Raw genomic sequence first — 12,042 nt, 5'->3', positions numbered from 1 at the left:
GCGGCGGCGGCGGCCCCGCTCTGCCGCCCGCCCTGCGGGGTGGCCCCGGGCAGGCACCATGGAAGAAATCCTGCGGAAGCTGCACAAGGAGGCGTCGGGCAGCAAGCACCGCGCCATCAAGGAGAGCTGCGCCGGGGCCATCGGTGAGCGGCGGCGGCCTCGTCCCGGCGGCACCGGCGCCTCCCCGGCCGCCCGGCGGGACGCGGGCTCTCGCTGCCGTCGTGGTCTCTTTGCCGGCCGCTTCTGCTGCGCTGCCTGCTCCATATATATATATATTTATATATAAATATAAATATAATATCCTATGAGCTCTTCTGGCATTGCTGCATAATGGAATTAATAATTGCTAAAAACTAAACAAACAAACCAGACGCGAGCGCGTGTCGGTCGGGTTGAACGGGAGCTCGGGTGAATTGAAGCTGAAGCCGCCCCAGCCTCCGGGCTGCTGCCCCTGGCACCCCGGCTGGCCCCGAGCACCAGCCCCCCTTGGTGTCGGGGTTACCGTGAGGCTCGCAGCTGCCCCGGGTCCTGCGGGCAGCAGGGAATGTTTGGGGTCCCCACGTCTGCTTACAAGGTTACAGCAGAGTCCCTTGTAGTTGATACCTGTTGCTGTCGCGTGTCGGTGCGGTGCCCTGGGATGGCTCGAGATGTGGACGCCGCAGGCCGTGCTGCTCCGCACCGCTCTGCACCGCTCCTGGCCACCGGGAAAGGGGCAGCCCGCAGGGAAGGGAGCTGTCCAGAGCCCGAACGGACATGTGGGAACTCCGGAGGCTCCGAAAGTGGCGGCCGACATCCCTCGGCAGCCCTGGGTCTCCCTCTGGGATCGCTGATGCAGAGGCTGTAGGTGGGTGAATTWCCGTGGCTGAGCTTAAAAGGTCTTGTTGTTTTCCTTTGCTTATGCAGAAACCTTGGATTCTCCTGATGCTGCCACCAAGATACCTCCRTATCAGCTAAGGTAAGAACATGTGATGACTCCAGTGCTGTAGAGCTATATTTGTAAAATCAAATTCACAGTTTGACTTACAAATGAGGCAGACAGGAGAAGGAATTGAATATATATGTTTTCACTTTAGGTACATATATACCTATGCATGTATGTACTGTTTGTAAATGCATCATTTGCTGATTTGTCCTTAGTCCATTTTTGAATGAAATCTAAAGAACAGCGTAAATGTAGACAGGAGTATAGCTCTGGTATTTGGTTAGAAAAGAAGTCTGTTTTATGGCCTTCTGAATTACAGCCTTCAAAATGTAACAGTTGATCCTTCCTGGCTGTCTCAGCATGAATATTTACCTCTAAATGTAGATTAGCTCTTTTTTTTTTTTCTTTTTTTTTTTTTACTGGAAATAAATATTCGAGAAACTGTAAGATGTCTCATATAGCCAGAATGCTGTGTGGGAAATAAAGTCTTTGGCCTGTTGGATTATTAACAAGTAAGCCTTGTTACTCTTCTTGCCTCCATTTGTCTGTCTGTAAATAGAAGATGGCACTGCCCCCATTTAATAGCCCCAAGCTATTTAAGATTATTAAGAAACATAAAAAGAAACTGGCATCTGCGAAGTTCGATACTAGAAGATAGTAATTTGCACAGCTCACAGTTGAGATGTTAAATGTATAGGCTTCCCTTGCTAGAGAGTGTTGTGGGYAGTAGGAGTTTGCATGGCTTCAGAAAGCAACAAATCATGGAAGAAGTTGGTTGAGCTCTACGGGATTCAGAGGCCCCTCTGATTCTGAAGTGTTCAAGTCAGAGGCCATTGAGGCTATCAGAGAACTCACAGAGCATTGCTGTGCATTTATCCAGACCTGTAGTCTTCCCAGATAGCTGCTGACAGAGGCAACCTTTCTTTTTTTTTCTGCTGCTGGGGTGCTGTGTTTTTTTTCTGAGAGTAATTTTACCACCTCCTTTCTCTCTACTGCTTCTCTTGGATGCATTTGGTGCAACTTTGTGCAAGGAGGATTAGGGAACCTGAGATTGCATCACTCCAAAGCAGCCACCAAATATGAAGGGAGTACGAGCGGTTTCGTTGCTGCGCTTGGCTGCAGCCCACAAGGGAGCTCGTGTCGGCAGGGAATGGCATGACATGACCACCCCCAGACACACACACGTTTCCAACCCTGCTCGAGTGGCCGGGAACAGCTGCTTGGGTAATTCCCAGTAGCTCCATTAGAATTTGATTATGCTTACTTGGCACTGTGATTGCAGAGGACTGGATTCCCTATCTTCCCCTTTATCAGCCTTCATCTTTAATACAGTGTACGGTCTCTTTGTTTGCCTTTAAACACTCTTCTCCTTCCATATGAAGGAGTGAACTAGCTGTTAGCACATTTCTACCTTTTCTGCYGACTGCCTCTTTAAGGATATGCCCTCCTTTTTCTCCCCGTGTTATTAATATTGCATTTCTTGAGTTGGCATCCTCCACTGTACATCAAATTAGCTTGAAACAAAACTAATACTTTGACAGATGCAGCTAAGGTGAAGTAAACTGTAAGGTTAGACTCGTCAGTAATGATGCACTATTTCTGTGCCTTTACAAAGTGAAGGATGCATGAGAGCCTGAATGAATGCTTYGGTTATGGGACCCTTGCAGTGGTGTAAAGGCAGCTGGGCTGAATCTTGGGCGAGCAGAGTCTAGGAGATGCCACTTCCACCAGTCAGCTTTACCCTGCTAATAAATGGGGCCACATCTTGACCTGGAGTTCATCTACATGATGTGTCAATGCAAAGCTGAAGAGAGCTCGCCTTGCCTGTTATTTGTTCAAGAGCAACCCAGTGAGAGTTGGTTCCTGGTGCTGTAAAAGCAGCAATGCGATTGCAGTGAGCAAAACCAGCCTGAGACAGGGGCAGAGCAGAGAGATCCTGAACATGCCCCTTTTCTGCTTTCATCTCAGCAGCAGCAGATTGCATCATCTGCCTGAACAGAGCCCAGGCTCTGACTGCTGCTCCCTTTTAAAGCGAGACATTAGCAAGGGATAATAGTCCAGCTTGGATATGAAATGGCAACATATTTTTAGAGTTAAAGGCAGTGTGTCAAATAAATCAGTGGAAAAAATATATTTGTGCAATCTCCTCCAAGAGCAGCAGCTAAATGAGTATTCTGAATATTGTATGTGCAAGGAAAATGCTCTAGTTTGCTCACTTGGAAATTTTGATGTGTCCTTAGAATATAGTGAGTACAAGGAAAATAGTTCAGCACTTCTCCGCTTTGTATTTTGGCCAGTTCACAGTCTAGGGCATATTTATGCTGCAGAAGAATGTGGGGCAGAGAGATTCATGAGCTGTCACATTTAGTTGGGATGGTACTGGCTCTCCTCAGCAATAGCAGGTCTCGTAAGAACCCCACCTGTACGTCCACGTGGTTTCTGTTTCTTCAGGAGGCAGCACCTGCCCTCCCCTAGCAAGGGACGTGGAGCAGGACACAGCCGTGCCCTTGCCTAGGAGCTTCATTCCCTCCTGGAGCTGAGGAGCAGTGTYTGCTCCTGAAAGGAGGAGTTGTTGGCTGCTTACTGCCTGCCTGCTGACCCACTGCTTTCAGGCCATTTGCTGCTTCTGAAGCCATAGCTGTAGATGAGTGGAATGAAATGCTTTCTTTTAAGATCCTAATGTAACAGGGAGGATAAGGTATTTCTTTCTGTTCTCATCAGACAATGAATAGTTGATTAATTTTATTTTTCATGTGTTGTATCAGTGACATTTATCTACAACGTAGCATTGGGTTAGATTATTATCATGTTAATTATTAGCATTATTAGCTTGCTCTTGACTTTTCCATACCTCCTTCTCTTACATTATGCCTCTCTTCCTGAGCACATGGCAGGCAGGGAAATGGGGTTTCCTGAAGCCTGTGCAGTTGGGGGGTTCAGCTGTAGCATTCGTATGAGAGCTGCTTCCAGCATGTGTCTGGCAGCAGTTTAGATGGCACGTGCCCACTGTGCCTGGGAGCACCTGGGATTCTTTTGCCCTGAGGGCTTGCAGTGATTGGACTTGCAGGCTGTAATGTCCTTCTTTAATTAGTTTAATAGGGAACAGTTGGGTATATCTTTAGAGAGCTGAAATGGGGGCTATTTTGCTCTTCAGCTTCCTTTTATGTTAATTGAACTTATGAATACAAATCATAGTTAATGACCTTGAATCTTAATTCTGATAGGGGGTGTTATTTAAATGTCTTGCTTACTAGAGAAATACAAATCTCTGCAACAAATGTGGGTTTCCCTACGGGGTCCTGCCAGCTCTGCCTTGAGGTGGGAGTCTAAGTGAAAGCTTTTTCAGTGCAGTAACTGGGCGAGCAGAGTATCGAGCCAKGGTGCTAAATAGTAAAGAGTGATTAAAGTGACCAAAGATGGAAATGACCCCAAGTCAGTTCAAGGCTTTGTCACAGGCTGCCTCAGAAGCCTTGAGAKGGGAACGTCACATCGCCCACCCGGGTCAGTGCTGCCAGCACAATGAGCTGATGTCTGCACCTCCAATGAGCAGATGTTGTGAAAATTAAATATAAGCCAAGTGCTCCAGGWGGCTGGATGGATGCCTTATAAATAATGAATTAGGTAAAAGGAGTTGCTGTGCTGATGTTTTGATTGGTGAATTGATCAAATGGAAACTAGCTGGAGAGAGCTGATGTAGTCTGCCAGCGAGCAATGGTGCAGGCTCTTGTTTGCTGCTGAGTTGGGCCACAGTAATTTCAAGATGAAATTCAATTTAATGTCAATCATTTACAGACCCAGTCTTGTTTTGGCTGATACCTGGACAATTGATCCAGTGTGGATCTTTTTTAAGAGGCTGAAACATGGTCTGTGAGAGGTAACTGAACATATATAAGAAAGTGAGAGAATGAGGATAGTATACTAGACTCTAAAATCAGAGGCTAGGCAACATTTGCCAGTCATACACCACCTTGAAAGGCTTTGGTTTTGAAAGTTTTTGTTGGAATGCTCTGTGTAACTAAGCTGCTCCTTACAAACTGTGTAAAGCTTAGTGGCTTTCCATCACTGTGGATGCTGTGCTCCAAAGAGGAGGCTGCKTGAGACTCTTGAGAGAGGCTGTGGCTTGCTGGTGTTTTAGCTGTTAATGTTGGTGTTGCTGCCCCTCACTGGAATGTGGTTTCTTAAACACAGAATTTCTTATCAGGTCCATACTGTTCTCTGTTGGGAAACTTTTCATAATCCTGAACGGAATTCCTCATAGCCTGGAAACATTTCCTTCGATTTCCAGGTCTGAYTACTAGCCTATCATCACATTTGTTTTCCTCAGACCATAAAAGTGGCAAAAGGATTTTTTTTGTCCCTCTGTTGGTGTAGTAGAAACATCACTGCAGACTTTACTTTGAACTGTGGAGCTTGTCTCTGTTATCTGTTTRCTCTTAGAGAAATATGATTGAGTGCAGAAAATGATACAGAGGCAAGATTTTCCATGCTATGAATTGCTGTTCTCACTAGCCCACAACTTCACTTGTAGACTTTACTGAGAGATACGTTGCTGGGTGAATCRTGTTGGCCTAATAACTAACACAGTTTGCATTCCTTCAAGGAAGAACCTAAAACACTTTCCCAATGCTTACTTATCTCTGCAGCAAGTCTGTTTGCTGCATACCTCTGTATTTAAAAGCTATAGAAAGTAATTGAAACAAAATAGAGGCACAAACCCAGATTCAGAACTGGTTTGGTGGCCTTCAGAGGTGCTGGTTATGGACGCGCGTCCCTACAGAAGCCAACACGCCTCTGGTGCCTCACATTGGCTTCTCAAAACTAGCCAGTGTTTTGCTGGATTAGAACTGGGAAGTTAAAGGTCTTAATCCCCGTTTCTAATCATGAGATTACAGATACGCTGCTCCTAAGAGGAGGCATGGGAGCCCTAATCTCACTGAGGGCAACTGCCTGAATTACAGCGCAGTAAAAGCAGATGGCCAGGCATGCCGAGGTGGAAGCACCAGGGCAGCGGCTGTCAGCAATAATAAGTAAGGGAAACAGGGCTTTAGTGATAGCATGCTTTATTTCAGCTGCTTGTAATAAAGAGTTTGAGACATAAGGGACCTGGAAAAAAGTGCTTCATTTCTTCTTTTTTCCTCCCATTTGGTTAGAAGCTTTTGTTTTAGCGGCTTGCCTCCTCAGCAAAATTTTATGATTGCCCTACAGAGTATTTTCTCCAAGATTTCTCTTATTTATTTTAATTTGATTTCTTTAATTGCCTGGTTTGTAGTGACAGTAAAGTAAGATTTGGTTTTGGAAACTTGTTCCAAGATGAAGAAAATGGGGTTTCAAAAATGAAAAACAAGCAGGTGTGGGGTTTATGAAAGGAGACCATGGAATAAAGTTGTGCACCCGTTTCTTGTTAAGAAGCAGAACTGAGTGTGCTGAATCACACCCAGCAAAATATCATATTTGGTGTAATTCCCTGTGTTCTTTCCCAATGTATTTCTCCCATTTGTGCCGCAGTGCTGTCCTGTTCTCACCCCCCACGCCACTGCAGTCGGGGGCCACTGTGGAATACTGTGAAGCTGCGCAGCAGCAGACTAAAATTTCTCTTGTTCAGAAGAGTTTTATGAATGGAGCAGGTGCTCTGCACCACAAGGAAGGAACAGGGAGCAAGGAATGTCTGCAYGCCAGCTTTTCTGGACATGTTTCGAGCACACTCCCTCTTCCACACCTGGAGAAGTCGCTGTTAAAACCATTTGCTTCCCGTCCTTGCTGCTGCAGCCACCTGGTGCTAAGTGCTCTGTGCTCCCCTCCTGAACCTGCTGGGAGTGGGAGTCGTGCTCGGCCCTTGGAGCAAGTGAGGGATGAGGTGCCTGGGAGGCATSTGGCAGGGAGGCGCTAGCGGCGGCGCGGAGCTGCTGCGGAGCGAGCACCGTGTTGTCCGTGCACGAGCTGCAGCCCGGCTCCCGGCATGGCCCTCTTGGTGTCCTTGAGTGGACAGGAACTTAAGGAAAAAAGTCTTATCAGTGAGTGTGACAGAGCCCTGGCACAGGCTGCCTAGGGAGGTTGTGGAGTCTCCTTCCCTGGAGATCTTCCAAACCCACTTGGACGCAGCCCTGTCCCCGGGCTGGGGATCAGTGGCGAGCAAGGCAGCACAGCACTGTCTGATGTCTAAAACACCTGTGTGTTTTATCTGGAATATGTGACTGGCCCTATATGTTGCCTGAAGGACTATCATTCATTCGGTTTAGGAATATCACCAATAAAAGATCAGGGAGTCATGCAGGTTTTTGAGTATTTGTCTAGCTTCTAGCAATAAATGCAACTGAAATATTGACCCCCAGAGAGGATGATAATGGAGTATCAGCAGTGAGTGTTTGGTTTATATACCTGAGCACTCTTACGACTGCAAAGGAGAAGAAAATGAGAAAGTTAGGAGGCTATTGATGATTACCTTAGAGAATGAAATATGGGCAGGTGGGGAAGCAGGTGGATAGAAGAAGAAAAGTGGCATTGAAGCTGTGTRAACTGTTTGCCTGTGAAATGCTGCTTGAATCTGTTGTGGTCTCTGTGCAGTTCTGTGCAATCATGGCGATTCTTTGTTTAAAAGATGAAGGGGTGGGTGGGAATAATGAAACTGTCTTATCACCATTTTTATTTACATTGTGCAAAAGGCAACAAAGCAGCAGGAAATATGCTACGTGTCTGGTTTCTTTGAATGCTTGTTTAAGAAATACTAGCTGCTCCTCAGCACATTCAATAAAATGCACAGTGCAATGCAAATGTGGAGGTATTTTTAACAAGCATCCCTTAGGTCTGTGAGGATTTAAGATGCACTGCTTTGAAAGTTGAATGTAATTGCAGCCTGCAGCATTAACGTTTAGGCATAGCTAGTAGAAACCAGAAATACCTAATTCTTTCCTGTTTCTTTACCAAGTCGTCCTCTGATTCCAAGCCACCTAGCTATAATGGACAAAAGATGTCCATGCTATAGTACATTTGTGTCTTGTTTCTCATGTCTCATCTGCCTGTGTTTCTCTCAGCCTTGTGCAGCCTTTCCTAACAGGAAGGTTAGCTCTGTTCAGGTGCTTTGCCCATTGCTCTGAGGGTACTCAGAGTTTTCCAACTTCCCTTCCAGGCTCACCAAGCATAGAAAGGAGAGGTTTCATGGAAGAGCCCTAGCTAAAAGCATTGCTGTCAGTTAGTACCGAGTAGGCTTTCAAAGATTTCCATATGTGCTCTACCTAAGGCCATATTGTGTACGTGAAGAATGGGTACTCTGAACCTCACCTCATCTTCATGCCGTGCTTCAAGTAAACCTCCAGTGTTGCTACTTTGCTTGTTGTTTGTTTTATTCCTGGGACTACTGAATAGTTACAAATGATAAGCAATAAAGTAACCCAGAAGATCAAAGGATACAGATTTCTTTATAATGAAGATCTTCTTGGGTTTATATATGTTATCAGATTCCTTAAGAGCAGAGTTATCAAGAGACTCATACGTTGTGCTTAGAGAACCAATATAGGGGTGGCTGTTTTAGGGAGGGTGATGGTTACGTCTCTTGGAGATTTGCACTGAAGCTTTGGAGACTGAAAACATCCTGGTTATTATTCTGACCTTATCCACTTTAATATTGTTTAGTAGCTCTCTGTTATCTCTCTTCCTGTCCTCTCGAGCAAAGGTACATAGTGTGCTTGTRTGTGTGCTTGCTTGTTATTACGTGAGTGGAATTTGTTGTTACTGTTGTTGTTTTAATCTTAGCGATATCAGGCTACTACCTAGAAACTGTGTTGGTGTTGAAATCCGAGTGTTGTTAGAAGGTGTAGCGGGGAAACAAATGACCCCAGCAGCGCTCTCGAGCCGAGAGGCCCTTCCGAGTTGTTTGGTCGCAGCAGCCTGCGTGGATTCTGTCGCCTCTGCCCCTTAGGGCCGTGTGGGAGATGGGGCAGTTCACGTTTGCCTTTCCARTGGGTAGAGTTCTGCTGCTGTGGCAGATCCACTTCTCTTGGAAATTGCCTAAATCACAGAACAGTAGAAATGCTGCTGCCACGTTTCTAATACCACTTGGTCATTCAGTGCCATGCAATTCAATGAAGTTTCAGGTTCTAGCTCTGAAGTTACRTTTAGATGTTATTCTTCTCTCCGTGTCCCCACTGTCATAAAATTTCCTCTTAGGAGTTTTTAATCATATCCTTTCCACCAGAGGCAGATGGATTTTAGTGCTGGATGAAGTTATTACTCTGTGCCTTGGTTTGTAAAACAAAAAGATTCAAGGGAAGTGGAGACAGATGAAACAAGTAGGAATTAAAAAGGAAATACTGACCTGGAGGAGAGAAACACAGGGAGAGCTCCAGGGAGAGGTGCCATCAGTGGCAGAGGTGAAAGAGAAAATCAGACATGGAAAGAAGAGAATTAAACCTCCTGTCAAGTGAAAGAACCCTGCACGTATCTAGATAAGTGKGTAAAAGTAAAGAGAATTTTGGAGTGTACGAAGTGGAAAAGAATGAGATAAAAGAGAAGAAACTGCAAGTGAGGAGGAAGAAAAATGAAACTGCTTCAATCAAAAGTCACAAGCCTTTTAGTAAAAGTAAAGCTACAGCTGGCTGTGGGAGGCCGAGCTCTTGGCAGGGGAATCCGTGCCAGGGGCTCCCGAGTGATGGTGCCCTTGGGTGAGTACGTGGGGCAAAATCCTGGCCCTGTTCAAGCTAGTCAGAATTTATATCGAGTTCTGCACTATAGAGGGCTGCAACTGYTTTGTTGGTTTTATTTAGTTTGTTTAAAAGTTATCTATTATTTCTTGTAGTACTGTGACACAGGGCTTGTGTCATGATCATTGCACAAAGRTATATCAGCATAAAGATAACATCCTGTAAACCTGTTAGTCCTTTTTCAAAGGAAAGGTTTCCCTGGAAGGCTCCAGCTCTTGCTTTTCATCCCGTTGCTCTAAGAGTTCTTTGTATATTATCTGCAAACTGTTACTTGCATGGAGACACAGATTTTGGTGCTGGGAGGATGTGGTTTATTGGAGTTCTCTGGTCTGACCTCCTGCATTGCAGAAGCTCGAGAACTTGCCGTATATTCTTATGCTTCAAGATCCACACACTTCCATCTGAGCTAGGCTGTAATGCTCTTGATAAGTAGGAGATTCATATTTAAGCTCTGGACAAAATCATTCGGCTATTTAGAATGTGAACAAGGACTAAAAATACTCCTTTCTTCATGAGGAGCTGTTGCTTGAACGCTGCTTTTGTTTCCCATTGCTTCTCCATTCTTCTGTACTTTGATATCTCAGTCATAAAGCTGTTAATGGAGTTTTTCAGCATTTCCTAAGCTATCATAGGAAAAGAAGTGTTATGGATATTTCTACTTTTATAGGCACATGTGTTCATATTTACACTGTCAGGATTTGTTTCGCGCAGATTAAATCTTCCCCTTCGGGCAGCAGCAGTGTTCGCTTCTGTTCAGTTTGTTTAATGGTAGCAGCTGGGCGCGTATCCAGGACGTCGGGAGTTCATCTTTAGTATCTATTTTCTCATGGTGGGCCAAATTTTCTGCTTGAATAAGTGAGTCTAATGGAGTTACATGCTTGATAGTTTGTTCCTTTTAAACAGCCAAKGCTGAGAGGTTCAGCACAACTGTCAGTGTTGTTCTGACTGAAGAATGTCAGGCTCTCGCTGGGACTGTTTTCCCATCTTACAAACAGCGTCTCAGAAAAGGGCAATAGCTGTGAATCAAATCCTTTCTGTTCTGCAGGCTATGGCTTATGTTATGGAATGCAAACTGTATGCCGATAAAGCCCTGAGGTTCGGATTTTTGCTTCTGTGTAATTTTCAGTGCAGAGAGATGCATTATTTTTAATTATAAATGATGACATGCATTATTTTTAATATTTTTTTTAATCCCATTTCTGAAAGCTAATTCAGCTCTCCCCATTTGCATGAAGGGAGGCAGCAGTGACTTTTAAGGCAGTGACAAGGGTTTGTGGTTGTCCCCATTTCCCCTGGCAGGATGGTGGGGATGGAGGTGGGCAGCGAGATCATGTTCTAGGCACTAACAAGGGAGAATTAACATTGTGCCTTTTCCTGTCTTCTTTACACTTTTCATCAAGAGATTGAGTTAATGAGCCATTATTCTCTTCTCACTAAAGGCTTTTTCCACTACAATGGGAGTATAGAGGTTTCTGTGATCTCTTAGGTACAAGGCCTTAGGTCTGGCTTCTTCTGGCCTTTCTGGCTGCCCGTTTGGAGCGGCCCCATCGTCGCAGTGCTGTTTGTGACAGACCTGCGGGGCAGGAGGTCGGCTCACGAGCCTGGCCGAGCACAGAGTGCTCTGGGTGTCCCTGCTGGAGCAGGGGCCTGGACTAGATGATCTCCCTTCCAASCCCAACCATTCTGTGATTCTGTGTGATTCTGTAACCCGGCGTGCTGGGTATAAAAGCTGTTCACGTTCTCAAGACTGACATTGGCAGAGCTGAAATGGTAGAGCTGGGTAGCCCAGGAAGGCCAGGCCGTGCTCCTGAAGATGCTGGCCCGGAGTTATGCCCTTGGTGGTAACACTGTTGTCTTGCTGCTTGACCCCGGGAAGTTGCTTGTGATTCATTCCAGGTGCCGCGGAGGTCTACGACAAAACTCCAGATGGCCTCGGTAGGAGCGGGGCTGGATYGTCATCCTTGGCTTTCCCTCCTATCCTGCTTTGCACATAACAAGGTCCACACTTGCCAGATGCTCTTTTCTCTGATAAAACTGTTCCTGTGAGTGTGAATGGTTGCTGTTTTTAGTGACCTTATGCATCTGTGTGTGTGTGCCTATGTATTTATATATTTTTGATCATTATATTTTTTTTAATTGGTCCTCACTGTTTGGGGTGAAGGGCAGTTTGCATTTTCCATTCTGAAGGAATGGGGATGCCAGCACCTTGTGCTCATTCCTTCAGTGCCGCAGTGTTAGGMCAGCTTGGAACAGGACACTGTGGTTGAGAAAGCTGTTTCATGTCCCTGTGAGCGCTGTCTGCGTGCGGTGTCCTCACTCCTGCTCCCAAAGCCCTGCTCGGCAGAGGCTCTCATCAGAGACTCACCTTTGTGTGGGTAACCTACAAGTTGTCTCAAGTTGTCTCCTACAAAGCACACAGCATGATCC

General features: G+C 45.6%; 1 protein-coding gene across 1 annotated transcript in view; it reads left to right on the top strand.

The window, feature by feature from the left end:
• The first annotated feature begins 24 nt into the window (after window positions 1-24).
• The window catches only part of ARFGEF3 (ARFGEF family member 3), an 81,430-nt gene continuing 69,412 nt past the window's right edge, over window positions 25-12,042 (top strand). The window contains exons 1-2 of the mRNA XM_026048168.1: window positions 25-143; window positions 904-955. Coding sequence (XP_025903953.1) covers window positions 59-143; window positions 904-955 — 137 coding nt within the window. The 5' untranslated portion in view covers window positions 25-58. The remainder of the gene's footprint in view (window positions 144-903; window positions 956-12,042) is intronic.

Source organism: Nothoprocta perdicaria, unplaced genomic scaffold, assembly GCF_003342845.1.
Source record: "Nothoprocta perdicaria isolate Ctin4 unplaced genomic scaffold, notPer1 scaffold_52, whole genome shotgun sequence".
Classification (NCBI taxonomy): Eukaryota; Metazoa; Chordata; class Aves; order Tinamiformes; family Tinamidae; genus Nothoprocta; species Nothoprocta perdicaria.
Note: the sequence above shows the minus strand (reverse complement) of the source record. Positions and strands in the feature narration are given on the sequence as shown.